The sequence below is a fragment of the Gracilinanus agilis genome, chromosome X (assembly GCF_016433145.1).
Source record: "Gracilinanus agilis isolate LMUSP501 chromosome X, AgileGrace, whole genome shotgun sequence".
NCBI lineage: Eukaryota > Metazoa > Chordata > Mammalia > Didelphimorphia > Didelphidae > Gracilinanus > Gracilinanus agilis.
Window position 1 is genome coordinate 32,415,473 of NC_058136.1, and position 16,064 is coordinate 32,431,536.

Below are 16,064 nucleotides of genomic sequence, written 5' to 3' on the forward strand. Positions count from 1 at the left end.
AGAGGTAATAATCTTGGGGGCTTGGGCATGTGGGTCCTTTTCAGGAAATCCATGGATCATAATGGGTTGGAGTTAGAAAAGACCTTAGATGTCTTAGAATCATGGAATGCTGACTTTAGAAAGGACTACACTGGCCATCTCATTTGATGCCTTTGTTTTTTCCATTTGGGGATGTTGTGCCCTGGATAGAATGGCCAACGTGAGAGGTACCAGGTGGTTCGGGCACCTGACCATGTCCTTGTGGCAGTGCCTGGGAGACTCTTCATTAGCCAGGGGTAACGGAACAAGGTTAAGGTTCCCTCAGAGCCCCAAAATACCAAGTGACACACCTATTAATTTGCTCAAGGGGGATTGAATGTGGTGCCAAGATAGTAGTTGTTCTGTTCTTTCAGTTGTGTCCAACTCTTTGTGACCCCATTTGGGGTTTTCTTCTCCATCTCATTTTACAGATGAGAAAACTGAGGCAAACTGGGTTGAGTGACTCACCCAGGGTCACACAGCTAGTAAGTGTCCGAGGTTGAATTTGAACTCATTGATGAACCTTCCTGACTCTAAGCCTGTTAACTCTTGCAACTGAAGCACTACCTAACTACCCTCATAAGGAGTCCAGGACACACAAAGAATCTGAGAACTCCTGGCACTAGATGAACTCTAAGATCCCTTCCAGATCTTATTCATATGATCTTAGATCAAATCTATGGACAGAGACAAATTCTGTTCACACCTCCTTTCTCTTTGGCTCGAATAGATGTTAGCCGGAACCTCAGCTGTAGCCCTCCACAAAACTTTCAAGGTTCATTTTTGATGGTCTAGTCATCATTTTCTCTCATCGTCACTCTCTCTTTCCCTAGCCTTCCTTTCATAGCCTCCCATCCTGTGGAGTTGAGTCCGTAGATGAGTCTTAGTATCCAAGTGCTGGGCATTGCCCAGTGATGGGGTCCTTGACTGAAGCATTTCAGAGACATTTCCATTCTAGGGCTTGGGATATGATTAGCCAATTAGTGTGATTAGTTCCAATGAATTTCTGATTTGCAGGGGTGTAACTGAATCTCTTCCACTGTGAGTTTGGTGTGGGCACTTTGTATTTCCTATCGAATAGACCCCTTCCCCTCTAAGTGTGCCCACGGATGCCCTCTCACTGCATATACGGTAAGGAATCAATGTGAACAAGCAGCAGCATTGCGTGGTTAAAAAGGAAAAACAAGGAGTGGACTTAAAAGCATGAGACCTGGGTTTCAGAGTCCCAGTTCTATCCCGGGTGACCTCAGTGACCTCTAAGGCTCAGTTCCACTTCTGATTGATAATCCCTAAGGTCCCTTAACCCTTTGTGACTCCATATGGTTCTAATAGTTCCTTAGAGAGTAGACTTTAAATTATTCAAAGCCATTTAAACTCCAAGCACCTTAGACCAGTGGTGAGGCCACTAAATAATAGAGAAGAATCTCTGTGGGCCACAGATTGACTTAGAAAACCATTTGTTAACATTATCTATGTTCTGTTCTGTGGTATCTTTACTTATTTTGTTAAACATTTCCCAATTTTATTGATACCTCTGCTTAGAAGACCACAAGAGAAAGGGCCTTCTCATGTCTGAGCCAGAAAGGGGGCCTTAGAGACCATCTAGTCAGAAGGTTCTTCACTTAGGGCTCATGACCTTATTTAAAAAATTAAAAAAAATATGGTGTGATTTTTTAAAATGTTAGTATCATTGGCTTCCTGTATAATCATACGTATTTGATTTGAACACATTTAAAAACATGATTCTGAGAAAAGACCCACAGGTATCATCAGATTGGCAAAAGGGCCCCTGACACACAAAGCAGCTGTCAAGAACTCTTTCTCCAGTCTCGCTCCCTCATTTTACATCCAGAGAAAGCAAGGCCCAGAGAGGGGAAAGGACTCAGCCAAGGCCGCACATCCAGTTAATGGCAGAGTGACAATTAGACACAGGTTGGGGAAAACAGAAGGCCCAGGGTAGGGCAGCAATTTTGTGAGTGTGTGAGTGAAATGTACAGAGCTAATTCAGCCTTATCCTTAGTCTAGTAAGTGTAAGGAGTCTGCAGACAGAGTTCTCTTTCCCCAGGGCACTGTGACCCGTGGCTCACTGTTTCTGGTACTGACCATCAGGTATATTGAGATTCTTTTTCTTTTCCATGTCCCTGCCTTTTTTCTCTTGAATTTCTTAAGCCCCACTCCTAATCCTCTCCCCCTCCAGCTTTCTGTTCTCCTCTCCCTATGCCAATACCCTTTTGGGGAGGAGGGGGAAGACTTTGTTAGTTGCCTCCCATTACATGGAGGGCAAACGCCCTGCAAGTCACCTTTCTAGGGGCCCTCCCCATCCCCTGGGCCACTATGGCACCAGGCCACAGTATTGTGGGGCCATAAGGATTCCTCTAGTCTTGTGGTTCTGGTAGCCCCTTGGGCTTCTGGAATAAAGGATGTCAGAAAAAGTGCTTTGTACCAGGTCCAGAAAGAATCAAACTCCAAGAAGGGAGTGGCAAGTGTCAGCCCCACCAACTGAATGCCTGAACTTGGTCTCTCTCCCCAGATTTAGCTTTGCTTATTAATGCCCAAATCCCGAACTTGAGAGGATGAGGACCCCTACAAATGCCGTTGCCCCCCCAGCCTGGCATCTTACATAAAGGCAATGAGGTACATAAAGCTCAGTTGGAAATTTCAGTATTCCAAAGGGATACAGCAATATTTGCCCTGGTCAGCCCTGGCCTCTGTCTTCCTCTGTCTGTTTGCTGATCCCTCTCTGGTCACACCTAGTGTCCTTCCTATCTGTCTCTTCCCTTGCCGGATAGCCTCTTCATCCCAAAAGGCTAACATTTGGCTTCTATGATTTCTGCAGAAGCTCCAGTCCACTATAGAGAGACCAGTCTAATGCCCATGCCCATCAGAGCCTAACCTTAACAGCAGTATTGTCACAGCTTCATGGTGCAGCCCACCTAACTGCCAGCCAGCCTGTGCAGACCAACCAGGATGGCATGGCCTGGCAGACTTGTCTTCCTTGATGCCAACCTCAGAGGTTAGGAGCATGACCCAAACATCCCCAGTTCTTCATAAGAATGACTATTCATTGTGTGTCAGCCATGATTTAACCCTCAAACCTCCTTGTGTGTCTTTTGTTTTTCCTCCCTTGCCACTTCTTAGGGGCAACGAATGTCAAAGTTTACTCCCTGTAGTATCAAATAGGATTTCTTTTAACTGATTTAAACCACTGGCTCGGGGAAATGAATGCTATTCATTCTCTTATTCCTGAAGAACCTGCCCAAGTCTGCAATCGATAATTCAAGTTACCTTTCGTGCCTCAATAGACTGGGATCATTCCCCCCTCTCCTTTTACCTTCATCTCCCTAGCTTCATATTGCCATCGAAACTACCACAGAAGTGATCTCTACACACATCATAGGCAAATATGCAACTCCATTGATCTATTCTTGACTCCTTCTTGGGGTTTGAAGTCATTTGGCAGCACTAATTCCCAAGCTCCTATGCCTCTTTCTTCAGGTCACCCATGCGCGAGATGACCATGTAGTGTGCAGGAAGGAGCACTGGTTTGGGAGTTTGGAGAGCCAGCTTTGAGGCCTAGTTGGCCTCTAGATTAATATGTGAGCTCATGCAAGTGACTCCCTCTCTGGGGGTCTCACTTTTCTTCTCTGTAAAATGAGAGAGGGTTGGACCAGATCTCAAGCTAGAAGCTTCCTTCCTCTGTTTTCTCCCTCTTTTAAATTAAGAGAATGTCAATTAAAGGGCACGTTTTCTGCAGGTCAGTGATGCTCAATTAGGAGAAAGAAAAATAATTTCCCAACTCTAGACTAAATTATCTCCAAGGTCTCTCTCAGCTCTCCGCTTCTGTGTTTCAGATTTTGGCAAATCATCACCAAAGGGAATGTAGCTGGCTTATCCATCATATCAGGGCGTGGAGAGGAGGTGTTGCAGAGGGAATCAGGCCTAGTTTAATCGAATGCTAGCATGGATGTCAACTGAACTTGCTGTGTGTCCCCAGTCCCTTAGGTCTCTGCTTCAAGGTTGGCTCTTGCTAAAAATGAGGGAGAATGAATGGAAAGCCTCTGGATGGAAAGAATGGAAAGCATTAGGGAGAGTTTTCTTCACTTGATGGGATTGTAGACTTTAGAGCTGAAAGAGCTCTCAGAGGTCATCTAGATCAAATCCCTCTTTTTATAGAGGGGGACATTGAGGCCTGGAGAGGGGAAATGACTTGCCTAGGGGCACACAACTCTTAAAGTACCCAAAGTGGCATTTGCATCTATGTGCCCCTGGCTCCATGTCCAGTCTATATCTACTTTGTCTTGAGGGTCTCTTCTCTGAAGGGCCAGTTTTGTATATGTGGGGGAAAGGGAAGTGGGGGGCAGCCTGCTCTCGGTGGGTCGGTGTGGGCAGAGTACAGTGACCTTCATCCCAAGCTAGGTCTACTGTGTTCATGGTTGAAGTAATATTCAGATGGTGTGGAGGTGGTGTGGAGGTGGGTAGGCTAGGAGATGAAGAAGCCTTGTCATGCCCAGGCCATTGGGGTTGCCTGGCCTGTAGTGATTAGGAACACCTGAGTTTAGGTTTGTTTTCCCTGCCTGGTTTCTATGACAAGAAACCAAGCCCTCATCCCTCTGGGAGCCTAAGGAGGGGACGAGCTACTCTTCTCCCCTGGGGTCCCTTATTACCATCCAGGTGTCACAGCCCCACAGAGAGCAGCAAGTAGTAGCTACCCTAGAGCTTGTGGCTTTGGCAGGGCTTGGGGAACCTGTGGTCACCATGGTAACAGCTTCAGCAACCACAGCTAACTGGAAAAGGACTGCCACACTCTCTGTGCCAGAAATGGTCCAAGGGTGGGGAGCGCAAGGAGTTTAGTAGGGTAGAGGGACCCCAGGGAAGGGGCAAATGGGAGACAATAGAGGATCTTCATTTCGTCCCTCTTGCCCCCTCGGCTCCTGTGGAATTTCTATGAGCCATATGGCCCATCCTCCTGTGGAAGGGTTGAAGTGCTAGGAGTCATGGCAAAGAGCTCCAGCCAATAGCTGGGCAGCTCTCCAGTCCTGACTTGTAGCCTGTTTCCAGGCTCCTCTGTCCCCTGCTTTTGTCTTTTTGGTTGATGCTAACAATCGATGGTGTTTGTCTTTGCTTTCTGCTGCTTCTTGGAGCAGGATCCTTGTCCCTGGCCTCCTTACATGGAGGATGACAGAAAAAACGAATGGCGTGAAGAGCTCTCCGGCGAATAACCACAACCACCACCCACCCCCGTCAGTCAAAGCCAATGGCAAGGATGAGCCTGAAAGGAGGACCAGCAGGTCAGCAGCTGGACGAGCCTGTGTGATCACAGTGAGGGAAGTGGCTGGCTAGTAGCCATGAGGGCTAAGTGGGCAGAGTAAGACACCTAGAAGGGTTTGAGGGAGAAGGAAAACACATTCTGGCCACATTTCTTGAGAATCCTGGGTCAAGGATACCCTGAAGTCCATGAGGATGAAGAGAGATCAAAGGTTATCCAGGAGCCAGGCCCAGAGGGGCCTTGCTTGGTAGAAGCTTTTTGTCTTTCCTCTAACTGGCCTTATGAAGAATTTGGCTGATCTAGGCAAGTCCTGCACACTTCTGGCCCAAAGGACCCTAAAAGAGTGTTGGGATCACTTGGTGAAGTCTGCTGGAGAGAATTCTGGGATCAATGGGATCAGCAAATAGAGCCCTCATGCACCCTGGACCAGGGAGCAAGCAAGAGCGTGCCCCCCATATACTATAGTGGGAACTGCCCAGGGAGATGCTAGAGATTTGGCCCTGCTACTTCTGGGGCAAAGGAAGGGAGTGTGAGGCATTGTTCTCGTCCTACCCTGCCAGTCACTTATGCTAGGAGAGGGCATAAGGACATATAGCATGCATCCTCTCCTTATGCCAACTTATCATACATACAGTGAGACTGGGATAGACAGAGGGAGGTAGAGGGAACTGGGTTCATAGGGAAGCAGGGCAGGCGGGGGTACCTCTTTTTTCTTTTTTTTCCATGAAACATCTGTCTCTGGAAGACTTTCCTCCTAGTGAAGATAGTTTTTAACATGGCTGCTGGTGGTTTTTTTAAACACTTACCTTCTGTCTTGGAGTCAATACTGTGTATTGGTTCCAAGTCAGAAGAGTAGCGGGAGCTAAGCAATTGGGATTAAGTGACTTGCCCAGGGTCATACAGCTAGGAAGTATCTAAAGTCAGATTTGAATCCAGGTCCTCTGACTCCAGGCTTGGAGTTCTATTCATTGTACTACCTAGCTGCCCCATTGCTGGTGGTTTGAGAACAGGTCCTAGATGTTATGATTATGTCTGCTGCTTCTGGCAACTGAGTGGGACTCGGGAGACCCCTGCTGCCAAGCTGAGCCCCCTTTCCCCTCTGCAGGCCACGGTCAGCAGCTGATGATGACACCTCCTCGGAGCTGCAGAGGCTGGCAGCGTTGGACAACCCCCAACAGGGTAGAGGGGCATTCCGAAGGTATGGCCAAGGGATATGATGGACAAGCAGTTTGGTCAGGATGGATGGATGAGAAGAATTCTGGTCCAGGAGCAGGGTGCTGGCAAAATCCTGCTGATGCCAAATGGACCGTCCTGAGTTGAGCAAAGGCAAGGGCTCAGAGTAGGGAAGACTCAATAAGCTCTGCCATTTGATTTGCCCTTCATAGAGTCATCTATATTTCTAGTGACTCATCCTGAACCACCACCCTATTATTAACTGGGGGTAGATGAGCAAAAGCGAAATCTCAGGTGGCTAAGGGAGAACAGAACTGGTCGGACTTCTGGAGAATCAGTGTCTTTCTGTCCATGATGCCCTTCCACTAAGGCCTTAACATCTTCTACAAACCTTCCTGCCCCTTCTCTCTAGCTGCCATGAGCATTTGGGCAAGTCAGAACTCCAAGGCCATGGATTTGACAGGAAACAAAGTAACCAGAGTCGAGTCCATTTATCATCTCCAGTGACTCAAAACATTGTGGGTATGGAAGGGTAACCAGATCCAAAGCTTGCTACTTGTTAGTCCAAGACCCCATGTCTTCCCTTTGGGAGATTAAGGGTCCATGGTCTGGTGCTGGCCTGTTGGAGCTACCTTTCCCCAAACCTAGGGCAAGAGATACCCTATGTGGCCACTATTGACAAAATAGTTTCTTCCAGTTTTCCTAGATGTATTGATCAGGCTGTTACATAGATTGCTTTCTTTGTGACCAAAGCCTAATTAGTCCTTAGGTCCCAGGCCCGCCCTCTCTCCAAGCAGAAATGTAGGCCAATGTAAGCCTGGAGTTCAGCCATCATCTCCTTGGATATGTGACTTGTTCCCCACAGTAATGAAACTAGGTGTCCCCCAAACACCATTTTAGTTATTCTGGAGCTTTTTGCTAGGGCTGCTTAGGGGACAAGATACATAAGAGTAAATCCCACCCTCATTCCTGTTCTCTATTCAACCCTGCTTGGGGAAATTCCCCAAGAAACAGAGGCCCTACAGAACCCTTATCCTGCCTAAGCAGCACTTTAGCCCTGAGCCCAATTTGCTTTAGGGCAGTGATGGCAAACTTTTAGAGATGGCGTGCTCAAACTGCACCCTCAAGACACCTGTGAGCTCTCCACATTACCCCAGACAGGGGAGGGAGGAAGTGCTTGCATTGGACTGCTGAACAGAGGAGCAAGGTATGTGAGAAATGTCCTCAGGGACTGCCGAGAGGGGGGAATGGAGCAGCCCCCTCTACCCCAGCATGCAGAGGCACTCGTGCCATGGGTTCACCAACTTGGCTTTAGGGCCTTCTAGGTAAATTGATAGCAGGCTTAGGATGTGAGGCACAAGTATATGTTGTTTGCTTTTTCCAAGTGGTCTTTACTCCCACCCCAGGATCTCTTGTCCAATTTGGACATCGTTTCTCTTTTCCTCCTCTAGAGTGGTCCGATTAGTCAGAGTTCTGAGAGACTGGGCCAATAAGAATTTCCGAGAGGAAGAACCAAGACCTGACTCATTCCTTGAGAGGTTCCGTGGTCCTGAGCTCCAGACGGTGACCACTCAGCAGGGGGATGGCAAAGGTGACAAGGACGGTGATGGAAAAGGCAAAAAGTAAGGCTCCCTGTTGTGTGTTGGTTAGAGGCTTAGTCGTAAGTACTAACAACTAAGGGGGCGGTCAGGAAGGTCACGAACGAATAGGAAGAGCATTACACAGTGCAAAAGCATGGAGGTGGGAGATAGAATATGCTGTGCTGGGGGAATAGCTATCGGTCCAGTTTATTTGGAAGAGAGTGTGTGAAGAGGAGCAATGAAAAATCAGTGTGAAGGTGAGTTGTAGCTAAACTACGAAGGGCTTTAAAAATTAAGCTAAGCTAAGCTAAGACACATGACAAAACCAGTGGAAATGTGCGTTGGCCATGGGTGGGGGGAGTGAGGGAGGTGAAGGGGAAAATAGGAGCATGAATCATGTAACCATGTTAAAAATGAATATTAATAAATGTTTAAATTAAAAAAAATTAAGCTAAGCCACCCTAGAGGTAATGGGGAGTCATTGAACGTTCTTAGGGGAGGCTCAGTATCAGACTTATGTTTTAGGAAGATTGTTTTCATAACTATTTGAAGGCTAGATTAGAGATGGGAGAACCTGGAAGCAAGGAGACCAATTCAGAGGCTATTGCTATAGTCCAGATGAGAAGTGATATGGGTCTGAACTAGGGCGGTAGTCACATGAGTGGAGAAAACAAGATGATTGAATCACCCTGTTGAGGTAGAAGTCAGACAATTTGGCATTGGATTGGATATGAGGGATGAAAGAAGAGTTGAGATGACTCCAATATTGCAAATCTGGGTGACTGGAAGGATGGTAGTGTCAGACCAAAATAGATATCAGCACCATAGTTGTATCATAAAAAGAATTTGGTAGGATTCCTTCTTTGCCTGTTTTGCCAAATAGTTTATGTAGCACTTGGATTAATCGATCTTTAAATGTCTGATAGAATTCACTTGTAAATCCTTCTAGCCCTGGGATTTTTCTTAGGGAGTTCTTTGATGCCTTGTTCAACTTCTTTTTCTGAAATGGGATTATTTAAGTATTCTATTTCCTCTCTTGCTAATCTGGACAGTTGATATTTTTGTAAATATTTATCCATTTCATCTAGATGTCTAAACAAAACAGGGGAAGTTGGAGAAGGGGCGAGGACGTTGAATTTCGTTTCTAATGTATTGAATTCAAGATGCCAGTGAGACTACTGTGTATCAGACAGTCGCTGATGGACAACTGAAGCTTGGAAATGACTAGAGTTGGATATGGAACGGGTGTCCCCAAAAAGTCTTAATGTGGTTTCAAGCTAGTCAAACCTGGTCCTGGTGGCAAGAGGCCCCAGGTCTGGGCATTTGAGGTTTGTGGGAAGGGCATAGGGCTTCTTGATTTTCAGACATGAAGTGGAGGATTCAGATTCAGAGATAATGGGGGCCTGGAGCTCAAGATTCTGCATTAAACCATCAGTGTAGACCTAGATGGGACGGCAGAGGTTACACGGGTCCAACCCTTCTCATTTTGCAGTCAGAGTTAATGGGCCCTAGAGACATGAAATGTTTCATACTATATTACTCAGATATTGAATGACAGAGTCAGGATTTGAACCCAGGTTCCTTGACTCCAAGTTCAGCCCTCTTTCTACTGCACCATAAAGATTTCCATTCCTAGAGTACTTCAGGGTTTATAGCCTTAGGAGGAAGGTGATGCTAGTAGTTTTGTTCTAGGCTTGTGATTTCATGGGTTTAGGGAACCTCCAGTTAGGAAACATCCTCTGCAAATGCAGAGTGGCATTTGCTCTGCAGTTTAATTTAGCATGTTGTCTAGCACAGTGATGGGCAAACTTTTTAAAGAGGGGGCCAAAGGAAAGGAAATGCTCACCTGTCAGTCTGTTTCTAAGGCAGCTCTTTCCAAGTTTCATTGTACTGTAATCCTACTCGTTGTATTTGTCAGATTAGGAATAACGTCACGTGGCCAGATAGAACATTTCAGGGGCCGCATCTGGCCCGCAGGCCATAGTTTGTCCATCACTGGTCTAGGCCATTGAGAGATTGAGTGATTTGCTTACGGTTGCATGTGCATCCCACTATCAAAGACAGGACATGAACTCAAGCCTTCTGGATTGAGACCAGCCCTCTATCCACTATGCCATACTGTCTCTTGATGCAAATTCAATTAGTTCCATTTTACAGATTGAAAAAGCAACACCTGAGGCTCAGAGAGGTCAAGTTATTTGCCCTGGGCCACCTGACGAGTGAGCTTGGGAGCCAGGTCTTCTGACCCTTTGCATGGCGCTCCAGTGTGGATCTTGGCCTGTCACGGGTAGAAAGACCGTTAAGTGTTCACCTCTCTGGCAGGGTCATTGGGCCTCCAAAATGCTGCTTCAAACACTTCTGCCTTCAGAGGAACAGCTTTCATTTGGAGCTCCTCAGTGGAGAGAGGAGAAGAACTGTAAAGGGCATTAAATCTAATTGGCTTGTCTGCAGCTCCGTATTATACAATACGTAGTAATCAGAGCACCAGGCAGAGAATTGGTCTAGAAGTGATTGCTTGATGAAGGGGAAGAAAAATGGAGGAGGCGCTGTGGGCAGACACTCACTGCAGCCCACGGAGGTCATGTGGGGCCCCTTGTTCTCGGGAGCGGGGGGCCAAGATCGAGGTGTTACCCTGCCACCCTCACCAAGAACATGTAGGAATCTTAGACAGTGCCTGGCTTAACATAGGCTTATCATAATACATGTTTAGTGAGAGAAATGATTCTTCACAAGTGGCACAGAGGGGTTTCAGGGCCTTGAGCCTCTTTGGGCAGGACTTCCTACATCTTGTCTCTTGGAGATCCCACCTCTCCCCTTATTTTATAGTTATAGCAACTGGGGCCAAAGAGGTAATAATGAGAGAAGTCGGCCCTTCCATTTCTAAGACTACTGGGGGCAAGAGAACAGGCTGCTTTGAATGGTCATTTCCACACTCGAATTAGTCCCTGTAGACTCTGAACTTCTTTCTCTCTTCAGGAAAAAATTTGAACTCTTTGTGCTAGACCCTGCTGGAGACTGGTATTACCGCTGGCTCTTTGTTATTGCCATGCCTGTCCTCTATAACTGGTGCCTGTTGGTGGCGAGGTAAGCTTGACTTCTGCCTAGCCCCTCTTCCTCTTCCTCCTTGCTGGGCTCCCATCGCTGCTGGATACTATCACATAGGGAGAAAACCCACCAACCACTAGCCTTTGCTAGGGCAGAGGCCACCAGATCCAGGATGGCCCAGGCTTAGAGGGCACCTCTGGTGAGCAGGTTGAGGCAAAGATGATTGGAGATTGCTGCTAGCCCCAGAGCTGCTTTGATCAAAGGATCCTGGGCTGCTCTACTAAACTAGTGCCTCTGGGAACTTTGTCTGGGGGCGACTGGATTTCCTGACCAACGTCTTCTTTCCCAGGGCCTGCTTCAGCGACCTACAACGGGGATACTATCTGGTGTGGTTGATACTAGACTACGTGTCTGATGTTGTCTACGTTGCTGACCTTTTCATTAGGCTTCGAACAGGTGAACTGAAGCATGAGTGGTTTGGGGGTAAGGCAAGGCAGGGTAGCAGCGGGCCACTTCAAGAATTTGATTTCATATATGGGGATCCCCTGGCCACTGGTGCAGATGACTGTTCCTCCATTACTGGATCATCTTAGTGAGTTTCAGTGGTGAAATAAATGAAAATCAAAATGATCCCCTCATGGCCAAACCTCTGGGTTCTGAGTTCAAATCTTGCCTTTGTCACTTACTACCTGTCTGACCATGGGTAAGCCCTTTCTCCTCTTTGGGTCTCAGTTTCCTCCTGTACTCAATGAAGGGATGGGAATTGATGGCCTCTCAGAGCCTTTCCATCTCTGATATCCTGGGATCCTGAGGGCATGAGTCTCTTTATACTTAGGCTGATCCTTGGACACCGACAGCCAGTCTCTTATTGAGTTTGCACCTGAACCCTTTCCAGCTGGGTAGGGCCTGCCAGAGATTGTATTTAATTGGCATAGCTTTGAGAGCTCAAGGTTACTTCTACACCAAGGTGAGGGAGACATCACAGGGGGACTTCAGTGGAGGAAACAGCCCAATTTTAATATTGACCTAAACGAGACACAAGAGGGAAGATGAATCAACTGCTGCTATAAAAAAATCAGAATGCATTTCAAGGCCAAATAGAGATGATTTTTTGATTCGCTGGCTATCTTACCTTTTTCATATCTCTGTTCCCGTCCATTTTTATTGAAAACTGAGAGATGACTGTTAATTAGAATCTCCCAGAAAGAAACTTTCCCATTTGGAAACTCAGCACTGAGTTCCTCAGCTCTCCTTTGGATGACATTCCTTGGATACACCCAAATTAAGCTGGCAGGTTAAGACTCAGTTCTGTGTGTGCGTGCATGTGTGTGTGCGTGTGTGTGTGTGTGTGTGTGTGTGTGCGTGCATGCATGTATGTGTGTGTGTTGGGGGAGGGAGAGAGGAGTTTAAATCAGTCCTGAATAGTCTAATTTCGCTTAGCAAAATATAACGCATTACCTTCAGAAGCCACAGGGCAGAGATATGTATTCCTTCCAGCACTGCTCTTGAGTGGAACCTCATTGACTTCAGGAGACCAACTGCCCACTCCTGGGATATCTGGACCATTGCATTCACTGGCCAAGCAGCAGCAGGGAGCTCTTTCACTTCCCTTTACTAGATTGAGGGCTTCAGAGCCTGTAGGTGGAGAGATTTAAATGGGATGAGATAGGGGGTCATTAGTATCCAATTGTTTTCAGGTCCAGCGAAAGAGGGGCAGAGATGATTTCTTGACTTGACTTCCATTAGGTTTCCTAGAACAAGGGCTGCTTGTCAAGGACACTAAAAAGCTCCGGGACAACTATATCCACACCCTGCAGTTTAAGCTGGATGTGGCGTCCATCATCCCCACTGATGTGGTATACTTTGCAGTGGGGATTCACAACCCTGAGCTGCGCTTCAACCGCCTCCTTCACTTTGCTCGCATGTTTGAGTTCTTTGATCGCACAGAGACCAGGACGAGCTACCCCAATATCTTCAGGATCAGTAATCTTGTGCTGTATATCTTGGTCATCATCCACTGGAATGCTTGCATATACTATGCCATCTCCAAATCCATTGGGTTTGGTGTGGACACATGGGTCTATCCCAATATTACAGACCCGGAATATGGCTACCTGGCTAGGGAGTACATCTATTGCCTCTACTGGTCCACACTCACCCTGACTACCATTGGAGAGACACCTCCACCAGTGAAGGATGAGGAGTATCTCTTTGTCATCTTTGACTTCCTGATCGGTGTCCTCATCTTTGCCACGATTGTAGGAAATGTGGGCTCCATGATCTCCAACATGAATGCCACTCGAGCAGAGTTCCAGGCCAAGATCGATGCCATCAAGCATTACATGCAGTTCCGCAAGGTCAGTAAGGAAATGGAAGCCAAGGTCATCAGGTGGTTTGACTACCTGTGGACCAACAAGAAGACCGTGGATGAACGGGAAGTCCTAAAGAACTTGCCAGCCAAGCTCAGGGCTGAGATCGCCATCAATGTCCACCTGTCAACTCTAAAAAAAGTACGAATCTTCCAGGACTGTGAGGCTGGCCTCTTGGTGGAGCTGGTGCTGAAACTTCGCCCTCAGGTCTTCAGCCCTGGAGATTACATCTGCAGGAAAGGAGACATTGGCAAAGAGATGTACATCATTAAGGAAGGGAAGCTGGCTGTGGTTGCAGATGATGGTGTTACCCAATATGCCCTGCTTTCAGCAGGTAGTTGCTTTGGAGAAATCAGCATCCTCAACATCAAGGGAAGCAAGATGGGCAATAGGCGCACAGCCAACATCCGAAGCCTGGGCTACTCAGATCTCTTCTGTTTATCCAAAGATGATCTCATGGAGGCTGTGACAGAGTACCCAGATGCCAAGAAGGTCCTGGAGGAGAGAGGGCGGGAAATCCTCATGAAGGAAGGGCTACTGGATGAGAATGAGGTGGCTGCCAGTATGGAGGTAGATGTACAGGAGAAGTTGGAACAGCTAGAGACCAACATGGACACCTTGTACACTCGCTTTGGCCGCCTTCTTGCTGAATATACTGGTGCTCAGCAGAAGCTGAAGCAGCGAATTACAGTCCTTGAAACCAAGATGAAGCAGACCCATGAGGATGACTACTCATCTGATGGTCTAGACACCCCCGAACCAGGGACTGAGCCTGAGGAGAAGCCTTGAGGTCCAGGGTGTTTGACACTCTAGTCCATTGGCTAGGAGGCTCCTCCTCCAGGCCTGTTTTGGCAATAGGTTAAGATGATCCTTGGCCTTTTAAGAAGAGACCAGACTGTTCATCTGACCTTGCATTAAGGCTTCAGGTCCAGGAACTAGAAGACCCACTTCCAACTTGAGGATGCAGCAGAGTGTTAGTTGGAGGAGTTCCGGATGTGGAGTTGCCAGAGAGACTTGGATTGGAATCCTGCCTCAAAGGCTTTTTTTGCTGTGTAATCCTGGGCAAGTCACCTATCCTCTCTGAGCCTCTATTTCCTTATCTGTAAAGCAGTGATGATAACAGTAGTACTTCCCACCTCACAGGGTTGTTGTGAGGAAAGCACTTTGTATACCCTTAAAGCACTTCCAAAATGAGTTATTATTATTATAATTATTATAATACTTTATAGATTTGCTGAATAGTCTACTATATCAGTTGGAAGGGAGCTTGGAGATCATCTAGTCCAACCCTGTCATTTGACAAAGGAGGAAGCTGAAGGCCAGCTAGAAGGCAGGTACTTCCTCAAGGTTCAGTAGAGCCAGATATGGGTCTAGAACCTGGATTTCCTAACGCCCAGCCAGGGGATCTTCTGTATCATGGTTTCTCTTTCTCTTAGAATCTTCATTTTAGATGGTGTGCTTTCCAGCCCCCAGAGCCAGGAGGCCCTTTTCCTATGTGGACACAAAGCTCTCCAGGCCCTGTTCCCACAACATCTAGTTTGGGGACTTTCTTTCCCTTTTAGAGATTGAACCTTATCTGTTGGCATGCTTGGAACTGTCGATTCTGTCAGAGCCACTGGAGGAGAGAAAAGAGAAGGCTCACCACATGCCCAACAACAGAAACCAAAAAATTCTCTCCTTCCTCTGTTTCCTCCCAACCCATTGCTTCTAAGAAAAGACAGGCACAAAAGCTATCCTCTTCCCTATTGTATGCTTGCAATTTACAACTTTTTTGGCCTAGACCTGTGGTTTCACCTGTGGGGAAATCCCAGTGTCAAAATTCCCTTCAATAATTCTTAGAGAACTAACTCGTGGTATGGAGAAGTCAAGTGACTTCTCCAGGGATACACAGCCAGTATGTATCAAATGCAGGACTTGCACTCAGAGCTTCCTGATTCTGCCGTCAGTCCCACATCTGCTCTGTCATTCAATCTTTTGACTTCTCAGACCCATCAGGTAAAGACCTAGTTTTCCAAATGTGTTAGGAAGTTGGCAGCCGTTTAACTCAAGTGACCCAAGGTAACAGCAAATTTGGTTGTTGATTAATATTCCTGCCAAAAGAAGAAGGGGTGGCTAGATTGAGGGATGGAGATGACTGGGAGCCTGAGCGCAAGGGGGGAATAGAGGGAAAGGAGAATGTGGGAGAAGAGCTAGAGCTGATGAGAAGCAGCAGCATGGTATCATGAAAAGCACACTGGATTTGGAGGCAGATGATATAGGTTCGAGGTCCAGCTTGGATATTTCTTACCCAAATGACATTGGAAAAATCAGTTAACTTCTCTAGGACTCATTTTTCTCATCTGTAAAATGAGCAGATTGGACTCTACGGCCCTTGAAGTCCCTTCTAGCTCTAAATCTACGATACTATGCTCCCATCTCATTGGATCATTCAGATGACTTTTCTAGCCACATGCTAGTCAACTTTCACTTGGGCCCCCAAGTTTTTGGTATTTCCTGTACTGTGGGTTCTGAGTGGCTCCTCTCTCTCTCTCTGTTTGGTGCCATGATTTCTGTTATGTGAGAGCACTCCACACACACACACACACACACACACACACACACACACACACACAC

General features: G+C 46.9%; 1 protein-coding gene across 1 annotated transcript; it reads left to right on the forward strand.

Moving 5' to 3' along the window:
- The first annotated feature begins 5,190 nt into the window (after positions 1-5,190).
- On the forward strand, positions 5,191-14,240 carry CNGA2 (cyclic nucleotide gated channel subunit alpha 2). The gene is made up of 6 exons (XM_044682718.1): positions 5,191-5,306; positions 6,390-6,482; positions 7,909-8,079; positions 11,014-11,121; positions 11,432-11,538; positions 12,829-14,240. Exons 1-6 carry the CDS (start codon positions 5,194-5,196, stop codon positions 14,238-14,240), a joined length of 2,004 nt encoding a protein of 667 aa, XP_044538653.1. The 5' UTR covers positions 5,191-5,193.
- The last annotated feature ends 1,824 nt before the right edge of the window (positions 14,241-16,064 follow it).